The sequence below is a fragment of the Phasianus colchicus genome, chromosome 18, assembly GCF_987193195.1.
Source record: "Phasianus colchicus chromosome 18, bPhaCol1.hap1.1, whole genome shotgun sequence".
NCBI lineage: Eukaryota > Metazoa > Chordata > Aves > Galliformes > Phasianidae > Phasianus > Phasianus colchicus.
In genome coordinates, this window is record NC_143453.1 from 6,360,041 (window position 1) to 6,373,865 (window position 13,825).

Below are 13,825 nucleotides of genomic sequence, written 5' to 3' on the forward strand. Positions count from 1 at the left end.
AAACACAGCCTGCCCTGCTAATCCAGCTCTGCAGGACTATCCTTACGAGGGGCAGCATTAGCCAGGCCAGCAGGCAGCACGCAGGCTTCAAATACTCCTGTTCCTGCATCCAGCAGCATTTTAAGGCACTTCAATCTGCAGACATGCTATAAAAGCTCTCCAGAGGTCCAACAACTTTAATTTGGGTAAGTAAGCACAATAGGCTTGCTTCCCCTGGGGAGCTGGTGTTTTCTAGGTCTGTCATAAAGCATTAGCCTCCCGTGGCAGTCCCCAGCCTCAGGAGTGCAATTGCATTTCTAAAGTGCAGAGCTACAGCAAAATAATCAGCAGTCACTTCCCCCTGAAGAAGAGGGTGCTCGGTGAGGATACTGGCACTGCTAAGCAGAGCGTTGCACCTAAGATCAGAGAAACGAGCAAATCCAAAGCGGATCAAGGCTGAGCTGGATCAAGATGAGCAGGATGATCCTGCCATGCTCTTTCCCCTCATTATTAGCGTTGGTCGCATTAAACAAAGCCACTCAAGGTGCTTGCTGAAGTCACCAAGACAGCTGCTTGGAGAGCACAGTGGGAACATGAAACAACTATGTGCCATTTCCTATTCTAACAATCGCCTTTTGCCAGCAGAAGGGACGGCATCCACACAGTCACCCTGTCAGTGTGGTGACATCAGTCCCAAAGCCCACAACATCTGGCACCTTTGCTCCATGGCCACGCTTATCCTGATAGGGCATAACTTTGACATGAGTAAGCAGAGGGCTCTTTCAGGCCCTACCTTGCTCTCCAGCTTCTCGGTGTTCTGCCTGAGCTCACTGCACGACTGCTCCGATCTCTCCAGCTTCCTTCTGAGCGCCGCCAGCTCCTTCTAGGTAAGATTGCAGGAAAACACACCGTGAGAGCTCTGGCATCCTCAGTTTACTTATGATGGTCTTGTTTTCTTTTAAAAATAACTGGGAGAGACACAGCTGCCTTATTAAGAAAATCTAGCAGACAGCTTTGAAGGCTGCTCACTGCAAATTGCCGGGACTCCAGCTCCTGACATGAATTCCATTGGAGGGAATGTCAGCTTTGGTCTATGTACAGAGCACATCCTCATACATACAGAGGCAGTCTCAAAAGGAACAACAGAATGGAGATTGGGCAGTGCTTGTTTTATCTGAGCCAGCCTGGAAACATCTTGTTAGGACATCCCTAAGGCAAAAGCACGAGTGGGATGTTGGGGAATACAGACCAAGAATTTAATAGAGGTCTCATAGTTTGACAAATCATAAAATGGATTAGGTTGGAAGGGACCTTGAAGTTTCAGCTCCAAAGGGTTAGGTGAATTATGACATTCCCAGGCCAGTAAATACCCGTGGGAGGCTCACATCACCAATTCCAGCCTGGTTGGAAACACAGCTCTGGCAATAGCACAGAGAAAAATCCCCTGCAACGAGGCTGAGTTTGGGTGCTCAGCTCACCCATCATCCCAAGGAGCTCAGTTCAGCAAGTCCAGCACCAACAAGCTCTCAGGGAGGATAAGGCAGAGCTCCCAAAGCATCCCATCTCATCGTGTCCCATCCCATCCCACCCCATCCTGTCCCAACTCATCCCATCCCACCCCATCCTATCCTACCCTCTCCCATCTCATCCCATCCCACGGAATTTACCTCTTTTACTCGCAGCTGTTCCTCTGCCAAGTTAATGCTGAGCAAGGGCCGCACGCGGCTCAGCAGCTGCCACCAGGGCCAGTGCCGGACTGCCTGGAAGACCACCACATTCTTCTGGATGCAGCGGACAGCAAGGCGTTGTACCTGCAGGTATCACAGCAGCCCTGACCCTGTGCAGCAGCCCAAGCATATGTCTTGGTGGACTCAGGGCATCCCCGACCCATGGGACGGCTACCTTTAGCCTCTTGAACTTCTGACGGCTGAGGAAGCCCTTACAAGCTGCCTGGAGGAGGGTCAGTTTCTGAGCTATCAGCTTGTCACGCTGTTTTTCCAGCCTGGAGAGAACACCTGCCTTCAGGAACACCTATGCAAGGAGAGAGCGATGTGCACCCCAGGAGCAGAACAACCTTGGCACTGAGCCCAGAGCTGCCCCGGTCACTTACAAACCCCATGCACCATCTGCATAATGCAGCTTCAGTAATAATGAATGACACTCATGAACCCAAAGGTACACCCCAAGAGTTGCATTTTAAAGAAGCCAAATTGAATCAAAGAACAATCCCAGGGAAGATCGCTTTCTTGAGATAATGTTATGATTGCTCCACCACCTATTTGATTGTCTCATTAAGGTCTGTATTAACTTCACAAGCCAGCGAGTTTTAGAAGCTAGTGCAAAATCAATACTCAAAGTGATGGCAAAACCAACTGCCATATAACAAGATGTGACTGGAGCTGCTATCGCACTATTGATTAAGTACAAGGGTTTCATAGAAGAGATAATTGCAAAGTGCACTGCGCGGGATAAAAGAAAGTTATTTCACTCCACAGAGCCGTTCCATGAATTCTTTCTTTATAGACTCTGAGAGCTGAAGGCAAGCATGCATACGAAATTTATTTTCCTTTGAGATTATCAACTTTAAGTTCAAACTCTGTTGCTGGGACAACTGCTGCCCGGTCTGGCAGGTTTCACCCCTACCCAAAGAGACCGAGCTACCCGAGTCCCATTGCTCCCATGGGATGTGGGAGGTGGCTGGGTTGGGTTTCTGGACGAGGCACACTATGATGCCTTTGTACCTGGCTGCGTCCAATGGCCACACTTTTCTTCTCCAGATCCAGCACCTGGAAGAGTTCCTCGATTGCCTGCAGGGAGGGAATGCATTGCAGCTCCCAGCTTATGTGCTGCTGGTGAGGCCCCTCTGCCTCTTTAATGACAATATTGACCTTTTCTGACTGTCAGACTTGTCTCATTAAATCCCGAGGTCTTTACTGAATGTGCACACACTCTGGCAGTTTGCACAACAGAGCACATGTCCGTCTTTGATTGATCTCCCCTCAGCTCCCTGGCTTACCCACATCTCATTCCAGGCATGCGGGTGACTCTCCCCAGCCTTGCTACTGATTTATTGTAAAACCTCTTCAACTGGGAGATCCTGGCCTTCGTTCCTTTGGTGCCAGCCCAGGTGATGCCCAGCCCTGGGAACTTTATGCTCCTTGAGCTGCATTGGGTCCCTGGGGGGTGATTCTGCTTTGTCCTCAGCTCCACATATTCTGGGACACCCCCAGCCCTAACCCAGCAGGGTTTTCAAAGCTCTTTGCTCTTAAGCATTAAAAAGAAGCAGTTATAGGCTTCATTTCCAGGCTGGTTTCTCCAAGTCCTCTCCATGGTGCAATAACCCTGGCAAATGCAGCCCACGCTAGGAGTGATTACAGCCTTTGCAAAAACACAGCCTTAAAGGGGAGAAACTCCATGGCTGAGAGCAGAGCACATCACCCACTGCTGTCTGGAGAGGCTCAGCAGAGCTTTAGGCATTGACCCCACAGCTGCAGCAGCAGCTATGACAATAATAGCACTGAATGTATTGAATGGCTGAGCCAGGAAGGAGCTGCCCCCTACCCCAGGGTAAGACCAAGCTCCTTTGAAGAGCTCCGGTAATAGCTCCTAATTGCAGAGAGGGCCCTGACTATGCTGAGTATGGGCATGGGCAGAGCCCAGGATGGTGCTCTCAGTCAGGATATACCTTGCTCTCATCCGGCACCTCGTAGGCAGATGTGCACTTCTTCATGACAGCTGGAGCCAGCACCTGGAAGCGCCGTCGGAAGTGGGTCAGGAGCAGGTGGTCCGCATACCCTGGGGACAACAGACACCTTTGGGCAGGATGTACGAGCTGGTGGTGAGGTTTGTATTGTTGAGGAGGGAGGGAGCAGTGCAGGGGCTGCTGGGGCACGCAGCAAAGTGGGATGCAGGTGAGGGGGCTGGAGGAGCTGAACAAAATGATGGCAAAACAGAAGCAGCAGGAAGGGAACCAAAGATGTGCTCGAGGCAGCTAGATAAGGTGGCACATTGTGCAATGCAGGAAACGTCCCCAGCCCCCTGTTTGGGCCCTTTGTGATCCCACAGGATGCAGGAACAAAGTCATGCATGGGTCTGCAAAGGGAGCACAGCGCACTGCACTCATTGTGCTCAGGCTGCGCCACCAGCAGTGAAGAGACCCTTCAAAAATCCCCAAAGGCATGGGCAACGTTGGGAAGCAGGTCCAGTGAGAGGCAGGGCATGAGCAAAGCATGGAGGGCTGAGCAGGGGCTGCAGGAGGGCAGTGTGTACCAGTGCGGCACAGGCGCAGGGCATCCAGGAGCTGGGTGCCCCCCAGCTGGGCTCGCAGGGCCGGCACATCCAGCAGCAGCGGGTCTGCCTTCTCCACTGCTGTCCCTGGAACCAGGGAGTGCACAAAGTGCAGCTGGGAGCGCCGCAGCAGGCTGGTGAGAGCGTCCTAGGGGAAAGAAGAGGTCAGTGGGACTGGAGGCAACCAAGCAAGACTTCCTCCCAAAGCCCCAGGTTTTCTGATCCCAAATGCATCACTCAAAGCCCTGTCCCTGGAAAAAGGGCTTTGAGCACCTTGTAGAGTTGCAGATGTTCACTGCAGGGGAGTGGGGCCAGGTGGCCTTTAAATATCACTTCTATCTCAAAAAATTCTGTGATTCTATGATTCCACTGGGCTGGGGGAAGCCAGGACATGCACAAAGCAGGCTGCTGGGTCTGCTGGGAGTCCAAGCACCCCACTACAGTGTGAGCAACAGGAGGCTGGCGCACAGCCAGCACGGAGGGCCAGCATGCTTAAGAGGATTAACCAGCAGCACAGCAAGGTGTGCATGTAATCTACTTTGTGACTTGTTTCCTTGCGACGCTCTCCCTGAGCAGCAGCGGCCACCTGCAGCCAGTGCAGCATCCCCAGCCGAGAGAAGCCACGCACGGACCTGCTCCTGTCTCTGCACTCACCGCCTGCAGCTTGAGCTGGGCGCACACCGACCTCCTCCTGACTGCTGCCAAGCTGCTGGCGAAGACCTTCCTGATGCAGGCATTGCGCTGCAGGGCTGCCTGTGAGCACCCTTCCAGCCCAGCCACAGCACGGCAGACCCGCGGCACCCCGCGGCGCAGCATTGCCAGCTCCTGCAGTGCATTCCTGTGGGCAAGAAAAGAGGTGCAGGATATGCAGCAGGGGCAGCATGGGGACCCTTTGCTGCCAGCAACCTGCAGCCTGAGGTCAGTGCCAAATTCAGCACTGGTGCTCATGCAGTGCTGCTCCACAGCTCCTGGCTTCTCTCTGCATCGAGAACCCCACTGCTTGTCGCTATAAGAACTTCCCTGAACCAAAGCCCAAAAACAAAATGAGCTGGCAGGGCTTAAGCAGAAGGTTAAAATCACGGCGTGTGCAGAGACATCTGTAACAACGTGTTTGTGTTTCAGCTCCAGTAGTTTACAAGGTTGCTGGATGCAGCAGGAGAAAGAGAAGTGCTGCTACGTGGGTGCCTCACTGCCTCTGCACTGCGATGCTGCAGAGCCAAGGACATTGCGGGGCCCTTCTAGCTGTGGGACAGCAGCACCCAGCATTCTCCCCATGTTGCCTCCCCTGCAGCAGGATTAGAGTTAGGCTTAGGATGACATGACATTGCACTGCATTTGATTTCATTTCACTTCACTGGATTGCATTGAACTCCACTGCATTTTATTGTGTTGCATTCCTCTGAATTTCTTTGCATTGGGTTAGGTTGAGGGTTAGACACAGCTCTACTGCTTCAGGTAATTTTGATGAGAAGCATTATGGGATGGCTTGGATGGGATGGCATTATTCACCAGCTCTCTACTGAGCATCCACCATAATCAAATCATGCATATCTTGTTGCTCATCAACTGGCGCTGGATGGATCTATGTCAAATCACTTGGCTTTGCTCCAATACCTTACTAAATTCTAAATATTCCAACAAAGCTGGTCCAAGAGCAGCTTTTTTCCTGACTTCTTCCTTGCTTTCTTCCCCATCCCATCCCTCTCCGGTGGAGCAGCCACAAGCACATGCTCCATACTCACAGCTGAGATTGCTGCAGCAGCTGACTGGCGTTCTCTGCCGACAGGTTGAGCTTGGCCTTGCTCACCCAGCCCGCCAGGTCGTAGCGCACGGGGTCAGTGCCTAGCTGGTGTGGGATCTCAAAGTGCAGTGCCTGCTCACACTTGCGCACACAGCCTGCCCCTGCAACAACAACAGTGCCATGAGGGGGTCAACTGCACCCTAAGGGGGTTACCATCAGGTTCCCATGGGGCTACCACCACCAGCAGGGCCAGGAGATGGCGTGCACCTAGCAGAGCATTTCAGACCATGCTCTCCAGGCACAATACAGTGATGGTGCATGGGGAACCAACACTGTTTTCACTGGTGGGAGAGAGCCCAGCTCTGCGTTTCTTAGCAGAAGAGGATCATCCAAGAAGGTAAGTGAAATAGCTAATTTTCTGGGGGGGGTTTCTTTAATTGTCATAGCTAAATGGTGATTCCAGAAGCAATGCAGCTGGAGTGTGGGGAGATGTCCAACTCACCATCCTGGTCAGATCCTTTTGGGCCAAAGTAAGAGCAGAGGCGGTCAAAAGCAGCACCATCTCCAGAGCCTGGGATCAGCACCTCCTCATCCAGGATCCACAGCAGCCCTCTGCGGTCGGCCCCCAGGCTGCCAGGCAGCACCTGTGGCTGTCAAAGAGTGGAGGTGTCCCTTGGGTCACCAGGAATGGGACAGGGGGTGGCCAGGAGCTGCAGCCAGCACGCCCCACTCCCCAGCACCTCTGCCCTAAGCTAGGAAGAAAAGAAACCTCTGCCCAGCTGTGTGCCCGTGCTAACTCATGCCACATGCACTGCACACCATGACACAGCACAGCCTCTGCAATCCTCCAAGCAGAGGAAAGATGCTCCAGGCACGGGCAGAGCGACCAATTCCCCCAGTGGCCACTGAGCCCAGTTACCTGCGAGGGGTTCAGGTCAACAATGGACAGCGTGGCCAGTGGAGAGCGCTCTGGAAGATCAAAAGACACCTCAACATTTTCCTGGAAAACATTATTTAAAAGCTCACTTCAGTCAGGAGTCCGACCGCAGGTGTGTGCGCACGGGGAGGGCGATGGAGCAGAGCTGCCACCAGGGACGGTTCTGTGGGCGCAGAGCACCACGCTCCAAGGGCTCCACAGCACTCAGTGAGTGTCAGACAAGCTGCATAAATGATGGATATGATAATAACAGGACTGAACAAGAGAGCACCGAGGAAACAATCAATTATTAACATGCAGCTGGCGGGCAGGGCCGCCATTCGTGTTCCCTTTCTATTTCAGGTTGGTGGGGCCAGCAGGTCTCATGTTCCCAGCGCTCTGCGGTGTTACTGGGGCTCAGGGGGTGGCAGCAGAAAGCCCCATGTTTGGGGCAGGGCAGCACTGGCACAAGGCATGGCGAGCCCACCAAGCTCCTTCATTTCATGCTTGGCTGGTAGCTGCATATTCATCACTACTGAAGGGCACATCTATACTTACTGGAGGCAAGCGGTGTGTGAATATTAAGCCGTGGGAATTCAACCATTTTTCCAGAGCTGAAGGTATTAAAGTTACTTCTGCAAGCTTAATAAGTTCATTTTTGCCAGTAGATTTTCCAGCAGTTTATTTCTGCAATAATTTATCATTTTCCTTTCTGTTCTCTATTATTCAACACCTGAGCTAATTTAGGAAAAACCCAGCTGCACCACCAGAAGGGCGCAGAGCTCCTCAGCTGGGAGGGGCACACCTGAGGAGATGCCTCACAAATCATAGAATGGCTTTCATTGGAGGGGACCTTAAAGCCCACCTAGTTCCAGCCCCCTGCCATGGGTTGGTTGCCCCCCAACACATCATGCTTCACATGGCCCTATTTGTGGCTTTGGAAGTATGTCATGTGTTAAGTAGGCCAGGTCCCATATTTGTTAAGAACTTATTTACAGAAAACATGGCTGTTGATTAAGTTTCTAATTAGGAATTAGAACACAGAATTTTTAGTTTTTATGGTGACTATTATCAACCATAGCAGGGCACATGGTACCTGCCTAAAGGAATGCTAAGAGCCTGCTTTTGGGCACCAGATGTCCTGTTCAACTAGATTTCAGATTCCCTAATCTGAATCTTCTTTCAGATTAGGGAAGCTGACATTCCCTAATCAGAATGTCACCTTGCTAAAGATTTTTAATTAACTGCTGAAGGCTCTGAATTTATTGCCAAGTATCCTCAATGTCATGGTCACCCAATCGTCCCACCACTTTCTCACCATGGTTACCCTATGGCCCCTGCATGGTTATACTGTGTTCAGCCTTTGGTCTCCTCACGTTCTCCCTGTAATCCATTCATGGTTATCCAATAATCCCTTTGTACTGACTCCACTGCCAGTCAGTGGTCCACCCTGTGATCCCTTCACAGCCATTCCTTGTTCACACCATGGTTCCTTTGTGGGGACCACACAGTCGCCCAATGGTCACAACATGGTTTTCCCACAGTCATCAAGTGGTTATCACCTGGCCTCAGAATGTTTGCTCCATAGTCACTTCTTTGATGCCTCGCTACATTCCCCCAGTTTACTACATATACATGGTATCTCCATGATCACCTCATGGTCACACCATGTTCTGCCCAGGATCCTTTCATGGTCATCCCAGTTCTCACTTTGGTCCCTTCATGGTTTCCTCATGGTTTCCAAATGTTCCACCCTGTGATCCTCCTATGGTCACCTCACAATCAACCCATTTCCCCTCTGTGATCTTCTCAAGGTCAACACGTGAGCACCCCATGGCCACACCATCTCCTCCCCACATCCCCTCCATGGTCATTCAAATGTCCCTCCATGTTCCCACGATGGTTACCCAGTGGTCACCCTGTGGCCTCACAAACGCCCCAGTGCTGGGGGCAGAGGAGGAAGGGCCTACACACCCTGTATTCCTGCAGCACTCCTCCATCACAGCCCCAAAGCACTGTCCCTTCCACCGCAGCAGCTCACAGGCACTGCATGTGCCCGAGGCAGCCCCATGCTCCCACGCTCACCTCTTTGTACCTCTCCATCTCCGAGACAAAGGTTCTCTCATAGAAGAGCCCCTGCAGCCTCTCATGCACGTAGTTGTGGCACAGCTCCTCAAACGTGGCTGCCCGCTGCCCACCCTGGTGCCGTGGGTTGTGGAAGCCAGGGGTGTCCACCACCGCAATGGAGGCGATGGAGAGGTGCTGGGATGAGAAGGACCTGGGGATGGGCACACAGCGTGGGGTGACACCGACCCTCTGCTAGCTTCCAGCCTCCCCCTGCCTGTGTCCCATCCTGGGTGTTCAGAGCCATCACCATCGCCACCAGCACATGGACTGCACAGCAGCATGCCATTTCTCTCTGGCCACCGTTGGAATGCTTTGATAGGCAGTGATGGGGTGGTATGGGGAATGAAGTCAAGCAAAACAACAGCTTTAAAGGGAATAGGGTACAGCATGATTTAGTGCTGCCGTTCAAGAGAATCTTCTGCAAGGTCTTAGAGTACCATCACTGATTTCACTTCGGAATGCGGTTGCTAGGAATTAAAATGAAAATATTCAACCGCAGGTAAAAATAGACCTGCTGGAACAACACCGAGTATTTCTGAGCAGCGGGTTTCGTGTGGATGCTGACTTGTACAAATTGGGCTGCACATCTGAATTGAGAAAAGTGAATTGTTTGGGATCTGATCCTCACCCCAGCGTCAAGCATTCCATTTAACTGAATGGGTCATTTCAGTACAAAGGATGCCCCTCCCTCCCAGCTTTCCAGACAGAGGTGAGCAGAGGAGGGATGCTTCCCAACATTTTGATCCCACTTGCAACCACACAGCAGCTCCATGGCTCCCTTTGGGCTCCCTGCACACCGCTCACCCCAGCTCCAGCCCGTGATATCTGACCCATCACCAAGCTCTGCAGGACGCAGTGCTGGCCCCATACCTGTTGATCATGGAGACAAGCGCAGCAAAGAGCTCTTCATAGAGACCTGAAGCCATCCCCTCCACACACTCCACACCTGTCATCTTCTGCCCTGCAGAGAGAGGAGCAAAGTCACTGCTCCCTGCCTGTGCACAGCTACCTGTGTGCCCGCAGCCCCTCCATTGCCCCATGCTTTGTGCATGTGCCCCAGGTTAGGCTATGGGGTGCAGCAGAAGCCCACCCTGCTGCCCCCATGGCATTTCTTTCTTCTTCCCCTCCCCATTTCTAGGGAGAGCCCCATCACTGATCTTCCAGAGGCATCACCTGCATTCCTTCATCCCCAGGTGTCCTCTCCAGGTGGTAATCAGGGCTCTATCGCATTCCCACATGGAAATAGAAATATCCCATACGGAAATAGGAGCTCCATGAGGAAAGGGAGAAGGGAGTGCTGGGTACCTGAGGGTCCCTCCTCTTCGGAGGGCCTCCCGCCACCCCGTGCTGCCGCCTGCGCCAGGATCTGCTTCAGGTGGTGCTTGAAGACGGCGGTGCTGAGCTCCTCCAGCTCACAGCCCAGCACCTCAGCAGCGTGCGTCGCCCACTCAAAGTGCATGAACTGCTTGCGGCCCACTGCAAGGGGAGGCACGGCATCAAACACACACAAAGACAGCACATGGGATGGAGGCGGGTGGTGTCCTGCAGCAGGGATTCCATCACGGGCATCCTGCACAGCACCACAGCCCCCAGCACCTGCTCTGCAGTAGGAGCGTGAAGAGCACTGCTGTGCTTGGAGGGGTTTTGCAGCCGATGCTCTCAGGTGCTGCAGCCCCACGTGCTCTGCAAGCCGGCAGCCACGCGCTGCTTTCCAATTCCTTTCATTGCCGTGGTGCTCATCTTTATGCCTTTCTTTATAGGCTGCTGCTTTAATTTTCAATTACGGTGGATGTGGTCGGGCGCTTCCCTCACTCCCTGCTTCTGTAACATCTCCAACAGATCTGAAAAGCTTTTCCTCCCTTCCCTGGATCGATTTGACCCATTTGGGTCAGCACCTGGCATGATTTTTGGTTGGGAATGAGGCATCTCAGACCAACACCTCACAGCGGGTTCCCCACTGCTCTGACCAGAGGGGGGGTGGGCAGCTCAGGGCAGGTTGCAGCTGGGCTGAATGCCTTGCAGCCAGCAAACACGGGCTGCAAGCAGCCCAGCGGGGGTGCTGATGGGATTACCAACTGAGGGGGAGAGGAGGATCCTCCTGGCTGGATGGGGTAATCTATTTGTCCTGCTCTAAATCCTCTGGTCTATTCTCCGCTGACCCACTGGCTGATGTATGACATGTTGAAGCCTATATATAACAAAGGGGAGAGCTGTGTAATAGCATGATTAAAGAAATCTGCCACTCTGGCTGCGTTTCCCCAGCTGTTTGTAATAAAGATGTCAGAGCACTGAACAGATAGTGCCATAACTCGGGGGGCACAGAGACAGCCTGCTCGGAGCAGGAAAGAGAAAAAAAAAAAAAGGGGGAAAATCCTGAAAACATTCCCCAGGTGCTTCTCCCTATAGCAGGAAACCCGAGTGCTGAAGAGCAAAAGGTTTTAACAGGGAGAAAAATGGGCAGGATGCAGAGGCCAGCCCTAATGCAATCTTTTCCAGGGATCATTGTGATGAACGACACCAGGCAGCAGAGCAACGCTTCCCTTCCCGGCAGGGCGAAGCAGCAGAGCTGGTGTAACAAAACCAGACGTCCCTGCTCTGCCCTCAGCCACCAGGACAGGGAATCCAGAGCACTGTGCAGAGCCCTGCTGCACAAGAGAGACCCCACATTGCACAGATACCCCGCACCTGTGTTTCTAATGCAACACCTATCTGCATCCTGAAGGAAACCAAAGCCCCAAGGAGGAGCAGAACCCTGGCAATGCCATCCTCCCCCTGCAGCACTGCAGCTCCATCCAAAGCAGCACTGGAGAGGGAGCTGAGTGCCGACCCCCGGCTGTGCCCAAGCCCTCCTTCCCGGTTAGAGGGCTAATGAAGAAATGAAAATACGCCGTGTTCCGCGGCGCACAAAGGGGACTGAAAGCTCTTTTAGGTGAATGGGTACCTAAGGTGCCCTGCCGGCCTCTGGATGTCGGTTTGTTTCTCACAAAAAGAGCCGTTTCGACGCATTTCAAAAGCAAAGGGGAATTGCTGACACCTTAGCTTTGAAATTCAGCCTTTTCTTCTCGGTGTTTTTCTCACCACAAATGCATTTTCTGCTCCCAGCCAGAGGGAGATGGTGCTGTTCCCTCCTGCTTCATTCCTGGACAAGCAGCTTCGCGACAAGACGACGGCAATCAGCAGAGGGAGCAAAGCGCAGGGAAGGGGCTCGAAATGCGCCGTGGGGAGGAGGGGCTGCCCTCGGTGAGAGGATGCTGAGCGCAGATCTTCAAAGGGCATGAGCGGGAAGGGAAGAGATGGCGATCAGGAGACAGGTTTAACCACATTAAAAGAGTCATCGCCCCCGCCGAGACTTTTGCTCCATCCGGCTTTGATCCATTTTTTATCCGTATTTCCTTTCATTTCTCCCCTTTGGTTGACACACGATGGGGGAATCGATAGCGGAGCGAGTGCTGCTGAGGCATGCTCTGATTGCTAATCCCATACGCAGCTCCGGAGCTCCAGCCCAACACTTCACATTCCTCTTCACACCACGAGAACTGCTCCAAGGCTTTGTGAATGCAGCCCTCGCCTGACCCCCGAGTGACATACAGGCAGTCCCAATGTAAGTCAGAGCAAGTCAGCTCAGGTAATTATAAGAATGGATTGAAAATGCTAACAAAGCATTCAGCCCCAGCTGATGGCATGGCACCAGGAAGGAGACACATCTCCAAATCCTGCTGTCCTGAAAGCTCTTAAGGCAGAAGGGCTTTGGTTTTACCAAAAGCTTCTTTGTGATTCTCTCCCATATAAAAGGGGAGAAGGGAGATGGGGAGACAGAACGCCAGAGGGAAGGGGAAGGAGATGTAAGTGACGACGGCATTTATCCTTTTAAAATAATTAATAGATGATTAATGGCATAAATTACCACGAGATGTGTTATGACACGTTGTGGAGACGTTTATGGATGTCTGTGCTGAGTTTATAGCAGCCTTTACGCAGCTCTCATAAATTGAAGGGTGTAAATCAATGGGGCTCTCTCCCAGACGGGTTAGCACACTGCTTAACATAATTTATAAGGGATATGGCAATCTCTGTATGCTTGTATTAACAAAGCCTTCTTAACTACAGTTCTCATCTGGAACCATTCTCATGTAACTCAGGCACTGTATGAGGCACTCAAGTGATGACACCACGATTGGTGCCAAGAGGTCCCATGGCAGCTCACCTCCAGAGAGCAGCACCCAGCCCTGCCCCCTGCACTGCCAGTGGGTATGGGGGAAGGAGGGGACAGCCCCTTACCTCGGCAGGCCCCTGCAGCTCCCAGGTGGTGGATGCCAGCCAGCACTCTCCACATGGCCATCTGCTCCTCTGCTGTGATGCCCAGCACGCCCATGGCTGCTTGCAGCTTTGCAAAGGCTGCGCTCGCCTTCTGCTTCTCCTCGGGCTGCAGGAAGAGATGGGGGATAAATGGGGCACCTAAGAGGATGGGGACGTACAGCTGGCCAGGCAGGAGGGGACAACGCAGGGACACAGAAAGGGACATGGAGCAATGGGAGCATCTCTGCATGGAGAGCCTGGTGCTTCTGACACAGAATATCATAACTACTCCCTGAGCCCAAATCTGTGGCAGCAGTGGAGCTCAAGGCCTCGCCGTGCCCTCAGTGCTGCAGCAGCCGACTTGTGCGGCTCCAGACTGGCACTGGAGCTCCTTAATGAAGATTGAATATTGAATTCACCCACTGGTGATGTAACTGCAAATTGCTGCGATTCATCCCAGCACTTGGGCTCATTGGCGA

At 52.7% G+C, this 13,825-nt stretch overlaps 1 protein-coding gene across 1 annotated transcript in view; it reads right to left on the reverse strand.

The window, feature by feature from the left end:
• Nucleotides 1-13,825, reverse strand: part of MYO18B (myosin XVIIIB) — a 45,000-nt gene that overhangs the window by 26,050 nt on the left and 5,125 nt on the right. Inside the window, exons 12-25 of the mRNA XM_090152725.1 lie at nt 13,329-13,473; nt 10,356-10,526; nt 9,921-10,011; nt 9,009-9,201; nt 6,927-7,007; nt 6,510-6,657; nt 6,009-6,168; nt 4,921-5,104; nt 4,249-4,414; nt 3,665-3,774; nt 2,721-2,786; nt 1,882-2,010; nt 1,647-1,790; nt 773-862 (exon numbers count right to left, since the gene is read on the reverse strand). Of these exons, the coding sequence (XP_090008851.1) occupies nt 773-862; nt 1,647-1,790; nt 1,882-2,010; nt 2,721-2,786; nt 3,665-3,774; nt 4,249-4,414; nt 4,921-5,104; nt 6,009-6,168; nt 6,510-6,657; nt 6,927-7,007; nt 9,009-9,201; nt 9,921-10,011; nt 10,356-10,526; nt 13,329-13,473 (1,878 nt within the window). The remainder of the gene's footprint in view (nt 1-772; nt 863-1,646; nt 1,791-1,881; nt 2,011-2,720; nt 2,787-3,664; nt 3,775-4,248; nt 4,415-4,920; nt 5,105-6,008; nt 6,169-6,509; nt 6,658-6,926; nt 7,008-9,008; nt 9,202-9,920; nt 10,012-10,355; nt 10,527-13,328; nt 13,474-13,825) is intronic.